At 40.4% G+C, this 20,674-nt stretch overlaps 1 protein-coding gene and 1 pseudogene across 6 annotated transcripts in view; one reads left to right on the top strand and one right to left on the bottom strand.

Moving 5' to 3' along the window:
- Positions 1-10,413: 10,413 nt before the first annotated feature.
- On the bottom strand, positions 10,414-12,891 carry LOC140637128 (proteasome subunit alpha type-1 pseudogene; annotated as a pseudogene).
- A 90-nt stretch (positions 12,892-12,981) lies between these two features.
- The window catches only part of KCTD20 (potassium channel tetramerization domain containing 20), a 38,320-nt gene continuing 30,627 nt past the window's right edge, over positions 12,982-20,674 (top strand). The window contains exons 1-2 of one of the 6 annotated variants that reach the window (XM_072833258.1): positions 13,018-13,100; positions 15,064-15,261. Coding sequence is in view for 1 of the 6 variants with exons in the window: in XM_072833253.1 (XP_072689354.1) it covers positions 15,232-15,261 (30 nt within the window). In the remaining 5 variants the exon portion in view is untranslated. Of the gene's footprint in view, positions 13,101-13,204; positions 13,355-13,394; positions 13,534-15,063; positions 15,262-20,674 lie in introns of those variants that run through there. The other 5 variants (XM_072833253.1, XM_072833254.1, XM_072833257.1 and 2 more) reach the window with 5 other exon arrangements.

Genomic DNA, 20,674 nt, shown 5'->3' with positions numbered 1-20,674 from the left:
GCATTGTCCCAGGAGAGGTAAAAGTACAAATGCGAATTTATGTTATACTTAGGAAGTTATACTTTTTATATGATATGAAATTAGATCCACATGATTATTGGCCCCATTTTACTTCACTGGCTTCATGAGACTGGGACACTTACAACTGTGCTAGCTCCAACCTGGGCCTGAAGGGGCCTAATGTGTCTCTGCCTGCCAATTTGTACTTCCTGTCATCTCCAGAAGAGTTTTCCCTGGGTAGCTGCTGCCCCTCAAACCAGAAGGAATGCAAAACAGAAGCCAGCAAAAAGTCAATAGGATAGAATTAGGGATTCGTTTCCCACCCCACCCCCCCACTTTCTCCTAGAGAAAGAGATTCCTTATTCCACTATTTTCCAAAATTTCTAAATGAGCATAAATTACTTTTCATTCTCAGAAGATGAAAAGGTCACTAATGAAAGAAAACCATTAACTCTTCTTGCAGTGGAGTAATGCATATTTATTTCTTCTAGGACGTGAATTTCTCAAAGTGCACACAGTAGGCAATAAACAATTGTTGATGAAACAAGGAACCCTCTTAACTCATGTCTCCTGGGTAATCTTTGTTCTCAGTCTTCTCCCTTCTAATACCAGCTTCCTCCTTTTCTCCACTTCTGGTTTCTCTCTCCCTGACTCCCCCTTCTCCTTCCCTAACTCTTCTTCTTCTTCTTCTTCTTCTTCTTCTTCTTCTTCTTCTTCTTCTTCTTCTTTTTTTTTAATTAATAATTTATTCTCTAGGGACGCCTGGGTGGCTCAGTGGTTGAGCATTTGTCTTCAGCTCGGGTGTGATCCTGGGGTCCTAGGATCGAGTCCCACATCCAGCTCCTTGCAGGAAGCCTGCTTCTCCCTCTGCCTGTGTCTCTGTCTCTCAATGTATCTCTTATGAATAAATAAATAAAATCTTTAAAAATAATAATAATAATTTATTCTCTATATTGTCCCAGCATTTTATAATCTTTTTTTTTTTTTTTTTCCTTAGGAAGAGAGAGAGTGTGAGCACAGGCAGAAAGGCAGGAGGAGTAGGGCAGGGTGCAGGAAGGGAGAAGAGAGAGAGAGGAAGAGAATCTTAAGCAGGCTCCATGCCCGGCCCAGAGCCTGACATCAGGCTCCATCTCATAACCCTGAGATCATGATCTGATCCAAAATCAAGAGTTGGATGCTAAAAAAAAAAAAGAGAGAGAGAGAGAGAGAGAGTTGGATGCTTCAGTGGCTGAGCTACTCAAGCACTCTCTTCCCCACTGTTCTTTGTCATTCTTTTTTCCTTCTCTCCAGCTCTAATTTTTTCTGCCCATGTTTCTCTCCTTTTTTCTCTTTAATCTAGTATTGCCTCCACCTCTCTTTCTTCTCTCCTCCTTCTATGGAAATTCTAACTCTTAGCTAGCCATAATAAATTCTTATAGTATTTATTGAAAGTTTATTATTTACAGAAATTTACCTGCTTTTAGTGTTTGAATAATTTTAAAATGTAAAAATGTATCTACAGCAATGCTTAATTTCTAAGGATTATTTTAATAACATATTAATAGCTAAATTAAGGGGCACCTGGGGGGCTCAGTCAGTGAAGTATCTGCCTTTAGCTCAGATCATGACCCCAAGATCCTGAGATGGAGCCCCACATTGAGCTCCTTGCTTAGTGGGGAGCCTGCCTCTCCCTCTTCCTCTACCTGTCACTCTATCTACTTGTGCGCTCTCTCTGTCAAACAAATAAAATCTTTCTTAAAAATAGCTAAATTAAATTGCTTTTTCATTATATGTGATTCTTTCTTAACTTTTCAGGGGTCAGTAATTCTCTGTGAAAGTTTCACTGCCTCATTTTATACCTCTCCAAAGAAAAGGACTGTCCTCCAGTGACCTTCAGGTCCTGGAAATTCTGCTTATTTGGACAATATTTACGCACATAACCAAGGTCACCTTTAAGAAACTTTTGGAGTCCAGGCCAAATTCCACCTCCTGAGACATCTCCCTATATATATTTCTACCCAGGTAGAATCAGGTTACAATGAGCAGTACAGGCAAACTCAGAAAAGAAAATAAATTAAAACCATGGGCTGATCACTCATCCTCTTTGGACCTTAGATTCCTTCTTGAGAACTAAAAAACCTGACACTGATGATTTCTAAGGCCCTTTCCACATTTGGCATTTCATGACTGAATCTCAAACAGTGGGATTTCTAAAAGGGAAACATGAAACCCAAGAGGTAGATTTTCTCAGTAATCCTAGAATTTCAAAGCTAAAGTGGTTCCATGGCGTTCACCTAATGTGACCTGCAATAACTTCATGTCTTTGAACCTTTTATTCTCTACCTGTAATATGGGACTACAAACCCAGTCTTGCCAGGCTGCTAGGAGAATTAGAGCTACTATCTGCCTACTGCTAAAAAACATGACAACAGGCCCAAAATGAATTGCTCATGCTCAGCCCCACAGCACTAAATGGAGACTTAATTATAAGTTTGGCTCTCTCAGAAATGGAATCTTAAATCAGTCAATCAGGAATCACTGATCAGCACTCTTGAGGTAATCTGCCTACTAGACCCTCTGAAATACCCTTAAGGAAAGTAACTTTGCAATAACTAACCTGCTTTTTGTGCCTAATAATAATGTCCTTGTTCCTGCTCCCTTCTGCCTATAAGCCTTTCATTTTCACAACTCCTCAGAGCTTCTCTCTGTTTACTAGATTGGATGATGCCAAATAAACTCTTATTTTTTTAATTTATGTGTATTTATTGAAGAATAATTGACATACAAAAAAAAAAGAATAATTGACATACAATATCATATTAGTTTCCAGTGCACAACACAGTGATCCAATATTTATAGGCATTATGAAATGGTTACCACAGTAAACTCCAGTTACCATCTGTCACCATAGAAAGTTGTTATAATATTATTGACTATACTCCCTACCCTCTATGTTACATCTCCACATTCTATTTATTTTATAACAGGAAGATTGTACTTCTTAATCCCCTTCACCTGTTTCATGCATCCCCTCCTCCCCTCTGCCAACCATCAGTTTGTTCTCTGTATCTCTGAGTTGGCTTCTGTTTTGTTTTGTTTGCTCACCTATTTTGTTTTTTAGATTCCACATATGAGTGAAATGATACAGTATTTGTCTCTTTCTGTCCGACTTATTTCACTTAGCATTATACTCTCTAGGTCCATCCACATTGTTGCAAATGTCAAGATTTCATACTTTTTTTATGACTGTAAACTCTTTTTTTTAATTCTTTGAACTTTGTATGTATTCTAACTTGAAAGATAGATCAGTTAAACATTTATTTATTTATTTATTTATTTATTTATTTATGAGAGACAGAGAGAGAGAGAGAGAGAGGCAGAGACACAAGCAGAGGAAGAAGCAGGCTCCATGCAAGGAGCCCGACGTGGGACTCGATCCCGGGTCCCCAGGATCACGCCCTGGGCTTAAGGCAGTGCTAAACCGCTGAGCCACCCAGGCTGCCCTATGGCTGTAAATTCTTAAAATCTTTAATGTGACTCAGTTTACCTTTTAACACTACTTTATGGAATGTGGCGAATAAATGGCAGTTATCATTTCATCTAAAACTCCTAACTTTTTTTTTTAAAGATTTATGTATTTATTTGAGAGAGAGAACACCAGTGAAGGGGAAGGTCAGAGGGAAAAGCAGACTCCCTGCTGAGCAGGGAGCCTGATGTGGAGCTCCCTCCCAGGCCCCAGGATCACGACCTGAGCCGAAGGCAGATGCTCAACCACTGAGCCACCCAGGTGTCCCTCAAAGTAGAGGATTCTTATGAAAACTTTCATAAGCCAAAATGGCATAAAGTAGAAGAAATCAACAGTAATTTATGTGGAACATTTTTTTAGCATTCCCAGACCCAAGCGAATAACCTCTATTAAGCTTTTCTGATACCTTAAGGACACATCTTGCTAACAAAAGCACAAAATAAATTGAGGTAAAGCAAAGATGCTCACAGACACAAATCAAAGCCATGGCACCTTGATCCTGAGATGCTGAGTGTACTTCAGAGGCGGGGAGATGGGGGGTACAGGGACTTGTGTCAGGTACACGCTGCCTCTCTAAGGGTTTGCTGCAAAATAAATGCTGAATGCTATTTTTGCTTTTTGCCTTTTTTCTTGTAAAAAACGAAAATTCTCTTTGGATTTCTTTCAGTTGGCAAAAACAGTTCCTCATGCAGGTCTTTTAAAAACAATGCAGCATAATTCAAATTTTCAGAAATCAAGAAGTTTTTTTTTTTTTTAAGATTGTATATGTTTATTCATGAGAGACAGAAACATAGGCAGAGGGAGAAGCAGGCTCTTCACAGGGAGCCCGATGTGGGACTGTTTCCCAAAACCCTGGGATCAGGCCCTGAGCCAAAGACAGAGGCTCAACCGCTGAGCCACCCAGGTGTCCCAAAAATCAAGGGATATTTGTATATAATCTCCACCCCAAGGCCTGAACATCTACTAATTTTCAGCATCCTAGGGCCTACCAGCATTTACAATAAAGAAAAAGAGAGAATAGCCCAAATTGCTATCTAAACTTAAGTGTTAAATGCTTTAGAAACTCAGAGCAAGAAAACAAACTTTCTGAAATTGCTCTCTTCAACCTTGTTTGTATGCTGCTATCATGTGATTAAAAAGGAATGGTGGGAAAAAAAAAAAAAAAAAAAAAAAAAAAAAAAAAAAAAGAATGGTGGGGGTGCCTGGCTGGCTCAGTCAGTACAACCTGTGACCATTTTTTTTTTTTTAAGATTTTATTTATTTATTCATGAGAGACACAGAGAGAGAGAGAGAGAAAGAGAGAGGCAGAAACACAGGCAGAGGGAGAAGCAGGCTCCATGCAGGGAACCTGACATGGGACTCGATCCCAGGTCTTCAAAATCAGGCCCTGAGCTGAAAGCAGCACTAAACTGCTGAGCCACCTGGGCTGCCCCAACCTGTGACCCTTGATCTCAGGTTTGTGAGTTCAAGCCTGACTCTGGGCTTACATTAAAAAAAAAAAAAAAAAAAAAAAAAATCATAGCATGGCTGAGGAAGGACTGAGTTAGGAAATTTCCCATAATTTCTTCAGCCAGGGGAGTGTGTGTGTGTGTCGGGGGGTGGCATGTGCCCACTATAGCCCTTTAAAAATAAGAATCTATGAGGGCAATTACTTACTGCACCATTAAAAAATTGCTCCATTAAAAAGGACACATTACATAAAGAACCAAATGTCCTTTTAAGATGTTAAAGGGAGGTGGGTGGGGGTATAGGGTAACTGTAACTGGGTGATGGGCATTAAGGAGGGCACTTGATGTGATGAGCACTGGGTGTTATATGCAACTGATGAATCACTAAATTCTACTCCTGAAACTAATAATATACTATATGTTAACTAATTGAATTTAAATAAACAATTTAAATTCAAAATAGAAAAGATGTTAAATTCTCTTTAAATGTAACTCGATTGTTACCAATGATTATGAATGAAAGGAGAAAATACTGAAACTATTTTGCCATTATAACATGGTTTTATTTTCATTCAAACTGCATAATGTTAAGGAAAGCAGTATATTTTGATACATAATAATTAATGGTTGACATTGACGAGGTCAACTTTATCTCACAAGAAAGTCTTTTGGTATTCCTTTTATTTTTTATTTATTTATTTTTTAATATTAAGAAAGTTTCTTTCTTTTTTTTTTAAAGATTTTATTTATTTATTCATGAGAGACACACAGAGAGAGAGGCAGAGACACAGGCAAAGGGAGAAGCAGGCTCCATGCAGGGAGCCCGAAGTGGGACTCGATCCTGGGTCTCCAGGGTCAGGCCCTGGACCAAAGGTGGCATTAAACCGCTGAGCCACCCAGGCCGCCCCTTGGTATTCCTTTTAAAGATAATATTGGTTGGAATGGAATGTGTGAATATGACATTAAGAGTAAATACTTCAATAAAAATTGTTTTAAGTACAAAAATAACATTAATACTGATAGTACCTTTTTCTCTAATACTAATAGTACCTAATTTCTCTAGTGCTTTGAGATTATATACTTCTGCATACATTTTGACTATATTTTCTTCCTCATAACAACTTCAAGGCAAAGGTAGGTCAGTTATCATGTTACAAATTAGGAAACCCAAGCTTTTGCATGACTTGCTGAGCCAGTAAGTGGTGGAATGGCCTCAAACTGAGGTCATCTGGCTCTTTTTCCAATGTTGTTTTCTTCACTACATCGTACTGCCTGCCCTATGAATCGGATATCACTTCATGTTTTTGTACTTCCTTTTTTATGTACTTTGTACATTCACAAACACTGATGTACTTCCAAGGAGGCATCATAACTCCAAGTAAACAAGAACACTTTGGGCTCTTGGTTAACAGCAGAAGAAACCTTTCTGAATTTACCTAGTCCCTATTATTTACTGTCTGTTTTTCATTATAAAGTTTCCCCAAAAGTGGAGGTATGGGCCAGGGCACATGCTGTAGTAAGCAGATTTTGCTTTATTTCAGTTACTGAAAGTTTCAGGGGAAAGAGGAGGTATGATTTGAGCATGTAAAACAATCTCTTGATTTTCTATGGTGGCTCAATGGATAACTGGAGTCTATTTTGCAAGCCTAAAGTTTACTTGTTCAAACCCTGGTTTGAAGAATGTATACTTTGGAACCTGTTTGTTTTCTTTTTCTGATGCAGTTCATTGAAAACGTGTATGAAGTAAAAAAAATAAAAAATAAAAAAATAAAAAAAAATTCCCAGCATTCTCAGTATTGTGTTCAAGAATGAGACTTCTGTGTTCATAAACAGAGACATCCTGTGCTGTCAGAGCCTGTGCATGAGATCTGGAAGGTCAGAGTCTGTTTGTAAACTGTAACAGGAGTAATGAGAGATAAACATATTATCAGTTTACACCCAGCCTGCTGAAGCCCCAGGGTAACATATTTCTACATTTTCCGAAGCCTCCATTCTGACTCCCAGCAGGACTTCTATTTACAGGGGTTTATTTGATCTTGAATCTCAAGCTGAGCATTTTATGTCCCTTTAAGAAGTCATAGAATTCGGAGATGAATTGTCTTCACTGATGGGTGGGCAAAGGAGGTAGCTCCTGCCCTTGGCAAAATCTCAAGCTGAGCCACCCAGGCATCCTGGATTGGGTTTTTTTTTTTTTTTTAATTTTTATTTATTATTTATGATAGTCACACACAGAGAGAGAGAGAGAGAGAGAGGGGCAGAGACACAGGCAGAGGGAGAAGCAGGCTCCATGCACTGGGAGCCCGACGTGGGATTCGATTCTGGGTCTCCAGGATCGTGCCCTGGGCCAAAGGCAGGCGCCAAACCGCTGCGCCACCCAGGGATCCCTTTTTTTTTTTTTTTTTTTTTTTTAAAGCATCTTTCTTTTAAAAATAATTTAACCGGGACACCTGGGTGGCTGAGTGTCTGACTTCAGCTCAGGTGGTGATCCCAGGGTCCAGGGATCGAATCCTGCATTAGGCTCCCTGCGGAGAGCCTGCTTTTCCCTCTGCCTATGTCTCTGCCTCTCTCTGTCTCTCATGAATAAATAAATAAAATCTTTAAAAAAAATAATTTAAACATAATATTGTTCCAGGAGACCAAATGAATACATTTGCAAATAGCTTGGTGTGGAGAAAATATATTTCAGCTCTAAGGTAGGACTGGCCTGTCCCTCTTTTTTTTTTATTTTAATATTTTTATCATAAAACAAAACACAGAAACAGATGACACTATAAAGGAAATGTTTGCCTTAATAAATTATTCTAAGGCAAACACTCTTGTAACCATCACCAGGTCAGGAAACAGAACTTTGCTACCTACTCTTAGGAACTTCTTCCAAGTATCCCTTCTCAATCATTTCCTATCACCACCATCTCAGAAGTGACATTATCTTAACTTTTAATAGTATCACCTTCACTTCCTTTTTTCTTTAATGGTTTCTCCACCCAGATGTTTACCCCAGGTGGTATAGTCTCTCCCCCAACACATACAGGACACTTAAAATTTTTTTATATATCCTTTAAATAATTTTTTTTCCAACTTTATGTTTATCTCTCGAAGAATGGAGGCCCTTTGACTTGTAGAGTTTCCCACAGTCAGGACTGTGGGATTGCATGATCATGTAGTGTTCAACATATTTCTGTTTCCTACAAACTGGCAGCCGGATCTCAAGTCTGTAACAGATTTAGGTTTGATCTCTTCAGCAGCAATTTAAGTGGTGGTGTGGTCTTCCCTCAGGAGGTACAAAATGTCTAGTTCTCTCTCTTTTTTATGATCTTAGGAGCTGCTGAGGCACAATGACTGTATCTATTAATTCATAGGGAGTTACAAAATTGGGATATTTTATCATTTTCCTTTTACTTAATACTGGAATACTTTTATCTAGATTCACTTCCCCTTATCTATTTGGTTACCCAAATAACCAAACTTTTTAAAGTTCCTTTAGAGAAGAGATCTTGCAATCATCATCTACATAATTCTTTTGGGGTCCTATACCTTTGGATTGTACTACATGTTTGTTGAATTTGCAGATGAGACATTATAAACAAGACTAAAAAGCTCACTGAAGTTGTATGTAAAGCAGATGTATCCAAATAAAGATCCAGTAGCAAATTCCAGCCACTAGAAACTTAAAATTCATGCTCCTCTGGTTGATTATGTTTTCAAGATCCAGGCTTTGTTTCCTGCTGGTCATTAACCTTTGTGACTTTCATGAAGAGAAAGTTGTTAACAAAAGTGAACTGATAGAGTAAAGGAAAAAAGATTCTTGTGAATCTATTTTGGGCTAACATGCAGAGTTCCAGCCTCCCTCTAGAAAGTCAGAAGTTAAATAGTTATTTACATCGATATTTGATCACAATTTTGGACTTCCAAATGAAAGTGATTATTCTTTCAAAAAGTCTCATTTTACATGTCTGCAGTGACCTAGAAATCATACAACCTAAATCACTTAGTTTTTTAAAATGTAAATATAATTACTTTGGGAGTTCAAAAATCTTGGGATTTTTGCATTGTTTTTACATTTACTACATATAATGTAGAAAGGATAATTATTTTCTTATACTAATGTTAACAGCTATTTAAAAATATTTTCATTCTAAAAAATAATAAAATAAAAATAATAAAAATATTTTCATTCTAAGTTAACCTTAAAATTGTTTGGTGTTGACAGCTGAAGGCATTTAAGGTGCCTCCTGAAAGCACTCCAGAGTTCACCTGGAAGCAATTAGGGAGATTTGCCATATGCTCAGTGGATGCTGAGCAAGAATTTGGGGGTCAGATGATCCAGGTTTCTCAGCCCACCAGTACCACTATGTATTTAATAACCTTAGATACTTGTTTGTCTTGTTCTGCTCATTTGTAAATCTAAGTAATAAAATCTATCTCCCAGAATTGTTAATTAATATTGGAAAAGGTGCCTTGTAATATTTGCTGGTAGTAAGTATCCTATTCAAGGAGACTTAACACAGTTAATCAGATGAACTGAACTGCCTTTTGAATTAGCCATTATGGCAGTGGAAAATTCCAGGTCTGCCAACTTGATATTTGAAAGGGTTTCAGCTTCAGATATAAATGCATCTGAGAGATTCCAGTTTGGAGATGCATTAACTTACAGGCGAATGATAAAAATCTGCACACACCGGTGCTTCCTGTGAATATACATTTCTCATACTTCATTCATCTCCTCAGTGTCTACCCTGAAAAAGTGCTAGATCTGATACGCTGTTCACTACATGAAAGTATAGACAAAAATAGAACAATTTAGTCTTAACTATTAATTAAAAGGCACAGTCATTAGCCTGACTGTCTGATCTTTGTGCCAGATTTTTGTGTATTACAAATCTGCAGAAAGAAAACTTTCCAGAAAGGAAGAATTTGCTTCAAGAACTATCCTGCAGGAATATCAAAAGGTTTTCCTCCTTTCCTTCTTTTTTGCCTCAGGCATAACATTGTACTTTATAGAAATGGAAATAAAGGTATTAATTTGGACAATCCTCTCTTTTTAATTAAAGATTTTATTTATTTATTAATGAAAGATACAGAGAGAGAGAGGCAGAGACAGGCAGAGGAAGAAGCAGGCTCCCTGCGGGGAGCCCAATGTGGGACTCAATCCCAGGACCCCGGGATCATGACCTGAGCCAAAGGCAGCCACTCAACCGCGGAGCCACCCAGGCTTCCCAACAATCCTCTTTGACTGTAAAGTTTGGATCCTAAGATTCTCAAAGACCTCTAAAGTCAAATTACAATGAAAAAACATAGCTTCAGTTTTTTTAAATTAAAGTTGCTAATAATGCAATTTTGCCATACAAGTATCCAACAACCATTTGCAACCTGTTAGAATGAGAATCAAAACAATTTAATCATGTTCCTTCCACTTCAACTCTAATCCTGATCTTTGGCCTCAAATTAATTTCTAGAGACTTTTTTTAAAGATTTTATTTATTTATTTATTTATTTATTTATTTATTTATTTATTTATTTATTTATTTATGAGAGATACAGAGAGAGAGAGAGAGAGGCAGAGACACAGGCAGAGGGAGAAGCAGGCTCCACACAGGGAGCCCAACGTGGGACTCAATCCCAGGACCCCAGGATCACGCCCTGGGCTAAAGGCGGCGCTAAACCGCTGAGCCACCGGGGCTGCCCCCTAGAGACTTTTCTAACAAAAAACTGGACTCAGAATTTTAAGAAATCATGCTATTAACTTACACGGTTTTCAACAATTTCATTATTTTTTTTTCCACAGGCAGGTGAAACAACTTTATTTCACAGTTGTCTTTAAAACCACAAAGACACTATGTTCTTCATATAAAAACATTAGTACAGATAACTATACTTTCTAGAAAATGATTATATAGACCCTCTCAAAGAAAAATGCACACCATTATATGGTTCAGACAAGTTACTTGGGAAAAACACATCTGGACCAATACCTAAAACATACCAGAAGACCACGCTGCATCTTTTGGTTCAAAGTATAGATTACTGTCATCAGTAAGGGCTCCTGCATTCTTACATATTTGATAATACACATATAGACTGGTTTGTGATTTAATGCTCCATTGGTTCATCAGCCTTTTCTGCAGGTTCATCAGCAGGTTGAGCAGGCTGTGCCTTTCTCTGTGGTCTTTCTTCAAGACCTTCCAGGAACGGAGATACATCATCATCATCATAAATTGTAAACTCCAAGTCTTTACCAACAATTCCAATGGAAACATTCTTTGTAGTTAGGTCCTGTTCTGCAGGAAGTGTCTCTCGTAAGGCACGCAGACCATGTTTAACCAGTTCATTCAAATTGCATTCCATAAACCCAGACATATGTCTCTCCAAGTAAGTAGGAGCTGATTGAAAACGGGCTCCAATGGACATGGCTCTACAGTCAAAATAGTTGGCAGATGGACAGGTTTGGAAAATGTGAGGGCCCATATCATCATAACCAGCAATAAACAGTCCAACACCATATGGTCTGCGGCCATACCGTTGTGTTGGTATCTGGGTCTTGCTTCCAATTAGAGATACAAGACGAGACACAGGAAGTGGTCTGTCAAATACAAATCTGGAATCCAAACACTCCTGGCGCATAAAATTACATAACAGTCTAGCATCAGCAGTAAGTCCCGCAATTGAGATACCAATATGGTTAGCAACATGAAGAATTTTCTTCTGTTGAGCTGCAAGCTCTGACTGTGCTCTCTTCAATGCAACCAACACTGCATGGGTTTTTGATTTCAGACCAAGTGTGGCTGAATCTTGTTTGACAGCTTCCATTGCATATTCAGTTTGATGAATCCTGCCCTGAGGGCTCCAAACAGTGACGTCATTGTCATACTGGTTGCGAAACATGGTTCCGGCGCGGGTCCCGCTGCGGCCTCCGGCAGAGGTGGCGGCTTCAGGAGCGAGCTCATTATTTTTTAAATATTTTATTTTTATTTATGAGAGAATGGTGGGGAGGGAAGGGCAGAGAGAGTAGCCCTTAGCCGGCTCTATCCCACCACCCTGAGGTCCCAACCTGAGCCGACACCGTGTCCCACGCTTAACCTACGGCGCCACCCGGCGCCACCGTAGAACTTGGTGCCCTAGTTCTCAAAATTGTTATTTTAATTTTTATTTTAAAACAAAACTGCATAATCAGTACAACTTCATAACTTTTAAAAGTACAAAAGCCACTAGAAATCAGGACAATGAGGGCTGATACCGTTTCCTTCATATTTTCAGCACTCCTGTTATAGGACAAGGACCGTGTGTTCATGTTTTTCGAGTGTTGAAATAGTTTACTCGTAACACGACCAGTTTTCCAATAATTCGCTTCCGGTTTATTTTAGACTTGTAATTCAACTTTGTTTGCTATACATAGCATGTGATTTCATGAGCTCAAAATCTGAGAAAAATATAGGTTGTTGTTTTTTTTCCTCCTTTGGTCAGAATGCATTCCCAGGATAGGGGCTTCTAAGCAACACGTGTTTAAGGGGCTCCGTTATTCTACCTACCTACCTACTCCCTTCCCCAAGCTCCCAATCTTCTTTAAGCTTAGCTGTCCCGGGGGCTGCACGAGATTATTTTACAACTCAGGTAACTGCTAACTTTCTGTTTTCTTTTTTTAAAAGATTTTATTTATTCATGAGAGACACGCAGAGACACAGGCAGAGGGAGAAGCAGGCTCCATGCAGGGAGCCCGGGACCCCAGGATCACGCCCCGGGCCAAAGGCGGCGCTAAACCGCTGAGCCACCCGGGCTGCCCTAACTTTCCGTTTTCTACCTTTAACAATTGAAAGCGGGCATCCACAGCGCGGACCCCGCTCCGACCCGCCGAGCAGGTGCCGCTGCGTCCTCCCGGGTCGGTGGGCGGGGCGGCAAGGAGAGCCGGCACCTATCAGCGGCCGCCCCAGGCGGCGGGCCCGGACGGCCTTCCCGGCGTGCCCCGCGCGCCGAGGGGACTCTTAACGTGAAGCGCCGGGTGACTCAGCCGCGTGGCCGCGCCGGCCCGGGTGGGGGGCGTGGGGGGCGTGGGGGGCGCGCCGCTGCGGCACGGCGGCTCCTCGCGGCGACGTGTGCGCGCGCCTCCAGGGCGGGTTCGGGCCCGAGCGCGAGAGCGCGGCGGGGAGCGTCAGGTAAGCGGTGGCCGGGAGCCCGGAAGGGCGAGGGTGGCCGTGGGCAGCGCCCGGACTTGGCCTTTGTGTCAGGGCGGGGGCGTCTCCTCCGGCCGCCGCTCGTGCGGACCCCGCCGGCTCGGGCCCGGGTGGAAAGGCCGCGGGAGTAAAGTCGTCGCGCGGAGGCATGTCCGCGGCTGCGTGTGGGGCGCGGGTGTGCGTGCGGAGGCGAAGTCTAGTAACCCGGGACAGGGCTGTCCCCTCACAGGGAGACGGTAAACGCCGCGGGGCTGGGGGGCGACGTGTAACTCGTCGGTCTTCTGCAGGCCTGGGGTGTTTTCGTCCCGCCCGCGCGGCGGCGACGGCGACGGCGACGGCGACCCCGGGCGGCTGTTGATAGCGCCTTTGCAGGCGCGTTTTCTGCCGGCAGTTACTGGAACTCCTTAGAAACCAGGTAGTTGATCGGACTTCTTGTCCAACTCTGGAGCGGAGAGCGCTCTCGCTCGCCTCCCCACCTCGGCTTCACAGTCCTTCGTGCCCCCCAAGATACTGCCTTTCGTTAGTGGCTCCGAGGGCACCAGAGCTGGGCAGAGCCTGAACCCGCGAGCTCCTTTTTTTTTTTTTTTTTCAAGTGAAACCCTATTTTTTTTTATAGTAGACAGCGACTTCGGGTTTACAAGCCTAGTTCTGCACTATCAAAAAAAAAAAAAACAAAAAAAACCAGATCTCTTCTATTTTGGAGTTTGTGATTCTTTCTAAAAATTCCTGGGTTGAACCGGCATATTTTGTAAACAAGAAACCAGTGAACAAAAAAAAAAAAAAAAAAAAAAAGAAAGAAAGAAAGAAAAGAAACCAGTGAACAAACGAAACCCGGTAAACAAGGTCCTGGAGGAGCTGTTTAACCAGTTCCCAAAAAAACATTTTCCAAGCCCTTTCATTGGGCCCCTGTGAGCTGTTAGACAACTTAGCTGCAGCTGTTACCTGAGAAACAGGTATTGAGGGGTTTCAGTAATGGTCCCCAAAACAGAGTGGTGTAGTCCAATGTAATCCAGAAGCAAAAGAACCTCACTTCAATGCCTATCGCTGCCCCACCCCCATCCCCACCTGTCATTCTGGGGCAGTAGTTCTCAAACGTAAGTTTGCCCCTTAAAAAATGCCAATTTGATTCTAGAGATCTGTGATGGGTCCCTGAAACTGCATTTTAAGCAGGCACCCCCTTCCTTGGTGTGTTATACCACACTTTGAGAAACACCACCATAGGGCTGGCCTGAGAATCTCCAGAAGTGCCCAACTCCCGCATCCCTTGGTTGATTTACTGTCCCCTTCCCTCCAGCCAGCCATGAGCCAAGAAGCTGGCCTTGAGCTAGTGCTTTCTTGGACTCTGACACCAGGGTAGGAAATGACTTTCATACATATTCTGATCTTGCCTCGGTGGGTTAGAGATGGCCTGTGCCTATTAGTCTGTACTGTACTTCCAGTATCATGAGAATTTAAGCAGTGCCATTAGGTCACATCTTCCCATCCTAACTCAGTCTCAGTCTTCCCGTTAGAACCAGGGCAGCCAATGCTATGTAATTCCCATGGACTCGAGTCCTCAGATTTCATGGTACCTAGCGGTCCTGGTAGCATTTATGAGAGCTTTCAGTTTCGCTGAATACCATCACCGAATATCCTAGTAATGCCCTATTTTGTTGCAAAGCCTGTAGGGGGCCACTTTAGCAACAACATTGCAAAGATGGTACACAGTCACATTGCTCCCTTGACATGGAAACCAGTGCTGAATAACGCCTGCTGCTAAGAGCTTTTTCTATTTCCTAGTTCCTCTTCAAATAGATATGTAAGGGTGAGGTTAGATAGGCTGCTGGACTTTCCTGTTTTTGACATCTTTTTTTCTATATTAATCTTTTCCCGTTGGTTCACAAATGTCATATCTTTTCCTTCTGTGGCCCCAGACTTCCTATTTATTGTCTTGCCTCTCCCCCAGAATCTGAATGCCTGCCTCTCCTTGGCTAACTGGAGTAAAAAGTTGAGGGAAGTCGTTGGAATGTTGAATGACTTCTAGTAGGAAGACCCAGAATCATGGAAATATGAGGCTTAGAGATATAAGGAAACCTATTACAAATGTGTCTGGTGCAGTCCTCTCGTCTTTCAGATGAAGAATCTAGGAGATGAGATGGCAGAGGTGAGGATGCCTGGCTCCTAACCCAGTGTTCTTCCTGTTAAATCTTCTCAAGAAAAATGCTTCAGTGGGATCCCTGGGTGGCTCAGCGGTTGAGCACCTGCCTTTGCCTCAGGGCATGATCCTGGAGTCCCGGATCGAGTCCCACATCAGGCTCCCTGCATGGAGCCTGCTTCTCCCTCTGCCTGTGTCTTTGCCTCTGTGTGTGTGTGTGTGTGTGTGTGTGTGTGTGTCTTTCATGAATAAATAAAAATCTTTAAGAAAAGGTTGAAAGAAATTCAGTTATAAGAAGATGACAGTGGAGAGACTTTTACATGACCACAAAAGCATTATTTTCTAGAAAAATAGAGATTGAAGGAAAATGTAGGAGATTGAAGGACTCTGAAGCATGAAATAGGTAGTAAAAGTTTAAATAAGCAGATACCTTGTAATCCCAAGAGACATTGTGAACTTAAAATTTTTTAAAAATTCAGTAAAGGTTAAGATGAGTACCTTGGTGAATTTTTATTAAATATTAGGTGTTTGAGCAATATCCAGAATGTTGTTGTTTGTTTTGTTTTTAAAGATTTTATTTATTCATGAGTGACACAGGCAGAGGGAGAAGCAGGCTCCATACAGGGAGCCCGATGTGGGACTCTATCCCGGGACTCGGGGATCATGCCCTGGGCTGAAGGCAGACGGTAAACCGCTGAGCCACCCAGGCGACCCTGTACGTATTGTTTTGAGGTTGTTACATAACTATATTGTTGTCCATATCAAAGTTATTAGATATTCTGTGGAAGACAGAACATAAAACTGATCTAACTACTAATCTGATTTAATATATTTTCTTAGGAGAAATGAGATTAATGGGATACAAATGCATTTCTGAGATGTAGGCAGGAAAGAAGTATGGATGGAAAAAGAAGCTTTTGTTTTGTTCTTAGAGAGTGAGTGCACACGCACATACACATGTATGGGGGCAAAGGGAGAAGGAGAGAGAGAATCCTAATCATGCTGTATGCCCAGTGTGAAGCTGGACATGGGGCTCTATCTCATGACCCTGAGATCACGACGTGAACCAAAATCAAGAGTTTGATACTTGAGTGACTGAGTCCCAAGAGAACCTTTTGATATTTTTGCTTTTAGTCCCCAAATTAGACATTGTTGGATTCTCCTTGTATCTTGATGAAAGTAGAATTAGAGGAGTAAGGGCTAATGTACTAAATGCTTCTACATCCATTGTTTTATTTATTTCCATTATATAGCTGAGGAATCTAAGATACAAAGAGCTTAAGTTTGTTCAAAGTCATGCACCTAGTAAGTGGCAGAGCCACTGTTCAAACTTAAATCTGCATGCCCCCAAAGCTATTAAGATTTATGCTCAATAGTGCCCTCATTATACTTCATTGGGTGGTAGTTCAGAATGTGGGCATTGAGCCCAGCCTTTCCTGGGTTCAAATCCTGGCTCCTTTATTTACTAACTGGATAAAGTACTCCTCCGTTTCTATGTCTCTGAAATGGAGATTGTCATAGTTACCTACCTCAGAGGGCTGTTAGGGTCAAGTTAATTCACATAAAGTACTTAGAACTGTGCCTGACACAGTAAATTCTCAGGAAATGTTGGCTTTTTTTTTTTTTTTTTTTTAATCAAGATACTCTTTTCTTTAGATTCAGATGGTCCTTCCTACTGTTAAATTACTAAGGCATTATGATAAATATAGACAAACTATCTCTGTTCTTACTAAAACAGAGGGAGCCTTATTAAAATTTTGGAAAATACTGGGGTATAGTGCAAAGATCTGTAATTGGGACCAGAGGGTTTAGTTTCTGTTTGTTTCATAGAGAAGGTTGTACGAATCAGATGAAGTAACAAATACAAATGGAATTTTACATTTGTATAGCATATACAGTTATTAAAATTAGAGAGGAAAGTTGCAGTAAATTATTGATAAGATTTTTTTTTTTTTGATAAGATTTTTAAAAGAAAGTTTGACTTCCTTAAAACAGCTAGTGATTTACAGTTCTATAGGAAGATCACAGTCCATACCATAAAACCACATAAGAGTCCTTCCATGTGTTTGTCCTACATCTCTTTTTTGGTGGTAGAGCCTGAAATTTATTTTTTTTTTTGCAGTTGTATCTGTTATATTAGTTTGCTAGGGCTGCCATAAAAAAAAAAAAAAAAAAAAAAAAAAAAAAAAAGTATCACAGACTGTTAACTAACAGAAATTTATTTTCCTACAATTCCGAAGGCTGGAGGTCTGAGATCAAGATGTTGGCAGGATTGGTTTCTTCTGAGGCCTTCTTGCTTTGTTTATGTCCTCACTTCCTTTTCTTAAAAATTCTATTAGTTTAGGGCCTGCTCTAATGACTTCATTTAACCTTAATTACCTCTTTTAAAGTCCTTATTTCCAAACAGTCCCACTGAGGATTTAGGAGTTGGGATTTCAACATACAAATGTTGAAGGGAACACAATTTAGCTTATAACAGTCTGTTTAGGGGATTAAAAATTTTTTATTTAGAAAATTTTATTTTTTTTAGGAAATTTTAGGAAAATTTGTTTTTTATTTAGGAAATTCTGTGCCAGCTAATCTGAATGTTCCATTGCCCTTATTGTTGAGTGCCCTAGGTCTCAAGCAACATCCTTTATCCCCATGCCTGCCCTGTCTTACCTTCCATCTGTTACTTAGAACCATGCTTGCTGTCGAGTACCCTAAGAAACACATCATGCCTCTGCATTAAGTCATTGCGTTTGGATTTTTTTTTAAAGATTTATTTATGAGAGAACAGAGAGAGAAGGCGGCGGGGGGGGGGGGGGGGTGGCAGCAGAAGGAGAAGCAGGCTCCATGCAGGGAGCCCGATGTGGAACTCGATCCTGGGACTCCGGGATCACCCCCTGGGCCGAAGGCAGGCACTTTAACTGCTGAGCCACCCAGGTGTCCCGTGTTTGGATATTTTAAATATATATATATTTATTTATTCATGAGAGACACAGAGAGAGAGGCAGAGACACAGGCAGAGGGAGGAGCAGGCTCCCTTTGGGGAGCCTGATGCAGGACTCCCCCAGGACCCCAGGATCACACCCTGAGCCAAAGGCAGATGCTCAACCACCGAGCCACCCAGGTGCCCCTGCATTTGGACTTAAAGCAAGAATCTGCTTGAGAAACTATACCATATATTTAATCTAATAAATTCCTAATTTATTTGGTAAGCATATTTCTTTCATCTAAATGGAAGAATTTCAAAATTTCTTATGTATTAATTTTTTTTAACTTTTAAAATTTGTTCTTAAACTGTTTTAAGCCTTTTTTCTTTTCTTTTCTTTTTTTAAGATTTTATTTATTTATTCATGAGAGAGAGAGAGAGGCATAGACACAGGCAGAGGGAGAAGTAGGCTCCATGCAGGGAGTCCAACATGGGACTCCATCCCAGGACTCCAGGATCACACCCCGGGCTGAAGGCGGCCTTAAACCGCTACACCACTGGGGCTGCCCTAAGCCTTTTCTAAGAAAAAAAAAAAGGTTTTTTTTTTGTTGTTGTTGTTTGAAAAAAAGTTCTCACATTTTCTTGAAGAGTTCTCTGTTTTAAGATACATTTTCCTCCCCCCCCCCTTTTTTTTAAGATTTTATTCATTCACTCATGAAAGACACACAGGGGGGCAGAGACACAGGCAGAGGGAGAAGCAGGCTCCAAGCAGGGAGCTGGAGATGGGACTTGATCTCAGGTCTCCAGGATCACACCCTGGGCTGAAGGCAGCACTAAACTGCTGAGCCACTGGGGCTGCCCCTTTTTTCCCATTTTAAAAGTAATAACACTTTTATTTTAGGGACTTCGGAATATTCAATAAAATACAATTTAATGGGGTGCCTGAGTGGCTCAGTTGGTTAAACATCTGCCTTCAGCTCCTGTCATGATTCCAGAATCCTGGGATGGAGCCCCACATCAGGCTTCCTGATGAGTGGGGAGTCTGCTTCTGCCTCTCCCCCTGCTCATGATGTCTCTCACTCTTTCAAATAAATGAATAAAATCTTTAAAATAAAATACAATTAAACACACATGATAAGCCTACAATGGAGAATAATTAATATTATCAAACTTTTTTCTATGAATATTTCAATCTGCTTTTTTCAATCAATATTGTTCCATGCTACTTTAGTCATAATATAAAACTTATTTCTTTTTAGTCTTTGAATGTGAATTGTATTATAAGTTATATTAATTTTTTAGACTGTTAAACCAACTTTCCTCATAATATGTTACCCCTTTGGTTTTTTAATAATGTTTAGGATTTTTGTGCTTATGTTTATGAGAGAAAATAACCTCAGAAAATTAACTGGGGAAATATTCCTCCTTTTTCTGCTTTCAGAAAGAGTTTGTATAAGATTGATGTAATTTCTTCCTTAAAGATGTGGAAAAATTTGCTAGCCAAGCCATTTGGTCCTGGAGTTTTATTTATGGAAAGGTTTTAATTATGGATTATGATTCTGTGTGTATGTATATGATAATATATGTATCTTCTATCTATAAATATACACACCTATATTATATATGTTAAGATATTTATCATAGGGAGTTGGCTTATAGAATCGTGGGGGCTGGACTAGACCATCAGGAAGGGCAGGTTGAAACTCTGGACAGGAGTTGAAGCTATAGTCCAAAGGTGAATTTTTTCTTTCCTAATAGAGAAACCTTAGTTCTGCTCTTAAAGCCTTTCAATTGACTGGATCAGGCCCACTCAGAATATCTAAAATTACCTTCCTTAATTAAAGTGATTATAGACTTTTAATCACATCTACCACACTTTCACAGTAACACCTAGATTAGTGTTTGAACTGTGACTGTAACTTAAGCAAGTTTACATATGAAACTGACCATCATAGCTTCTCTCCAGTCTTCAAGACTTGGCTACTTTACTTGTCTGATGCCTTCAAGCAATTGTCTTTTTCTGTTTTGCCCATTTTTCTGAAGGATGTATTATTCTAGGGGATAGACTAAAACCAAACATGGAAGTTATGGTGGGTCTGGGGAGGAAGACAAACTTGGGTTCAACTCGAAAAAAGAGAAATTTTCCCCCAAGGATTGCTATTCAACGATTGAGTGAATGAGCAAAACAAGAGACTCTTATTTTTGAATGTTTTTAGGTAGGCTGGACTAAACTGGTAGAAGTGTTTTTGTAGTCCTAGGTGGAAGGTTATTGGAGTCCAGATTTTTTTGAGATTCATGATTGGTAAAATTGTGGGGGAGGAAATTGGGAGCCTATCATAAGCTTGCCAGTATCTTAGCACATTAAAAACAAAAACAAAACAAAAAAACAAACCTGGCCATCATTTTCTGTTACCATTATTTCATAAAAGAAAAGACATTTAATATCAAAAAAGAAAGGTATAATTTAGGTACAAAGGACTGCCCTTCCCAAGAAAGCACTACACCTAT

This window comes from Canis lupus, chromosome 7 (assembly GCF_048164855.1).
Source record: "Canis lupus baileyi chromosome 7, mCanLup2.hap1, whole genome shotgun sequence".
NCBI lineage: Eukaryota > Metazoa > Chordata > Mammalia > Carnivora > Canidae > Canis > Canis lupus.
The sequence above is the reverse complement of the archived record's forward strand: the minus strand, read 5'-3'. Positions and strand labels throughout refer to the sequence as shown.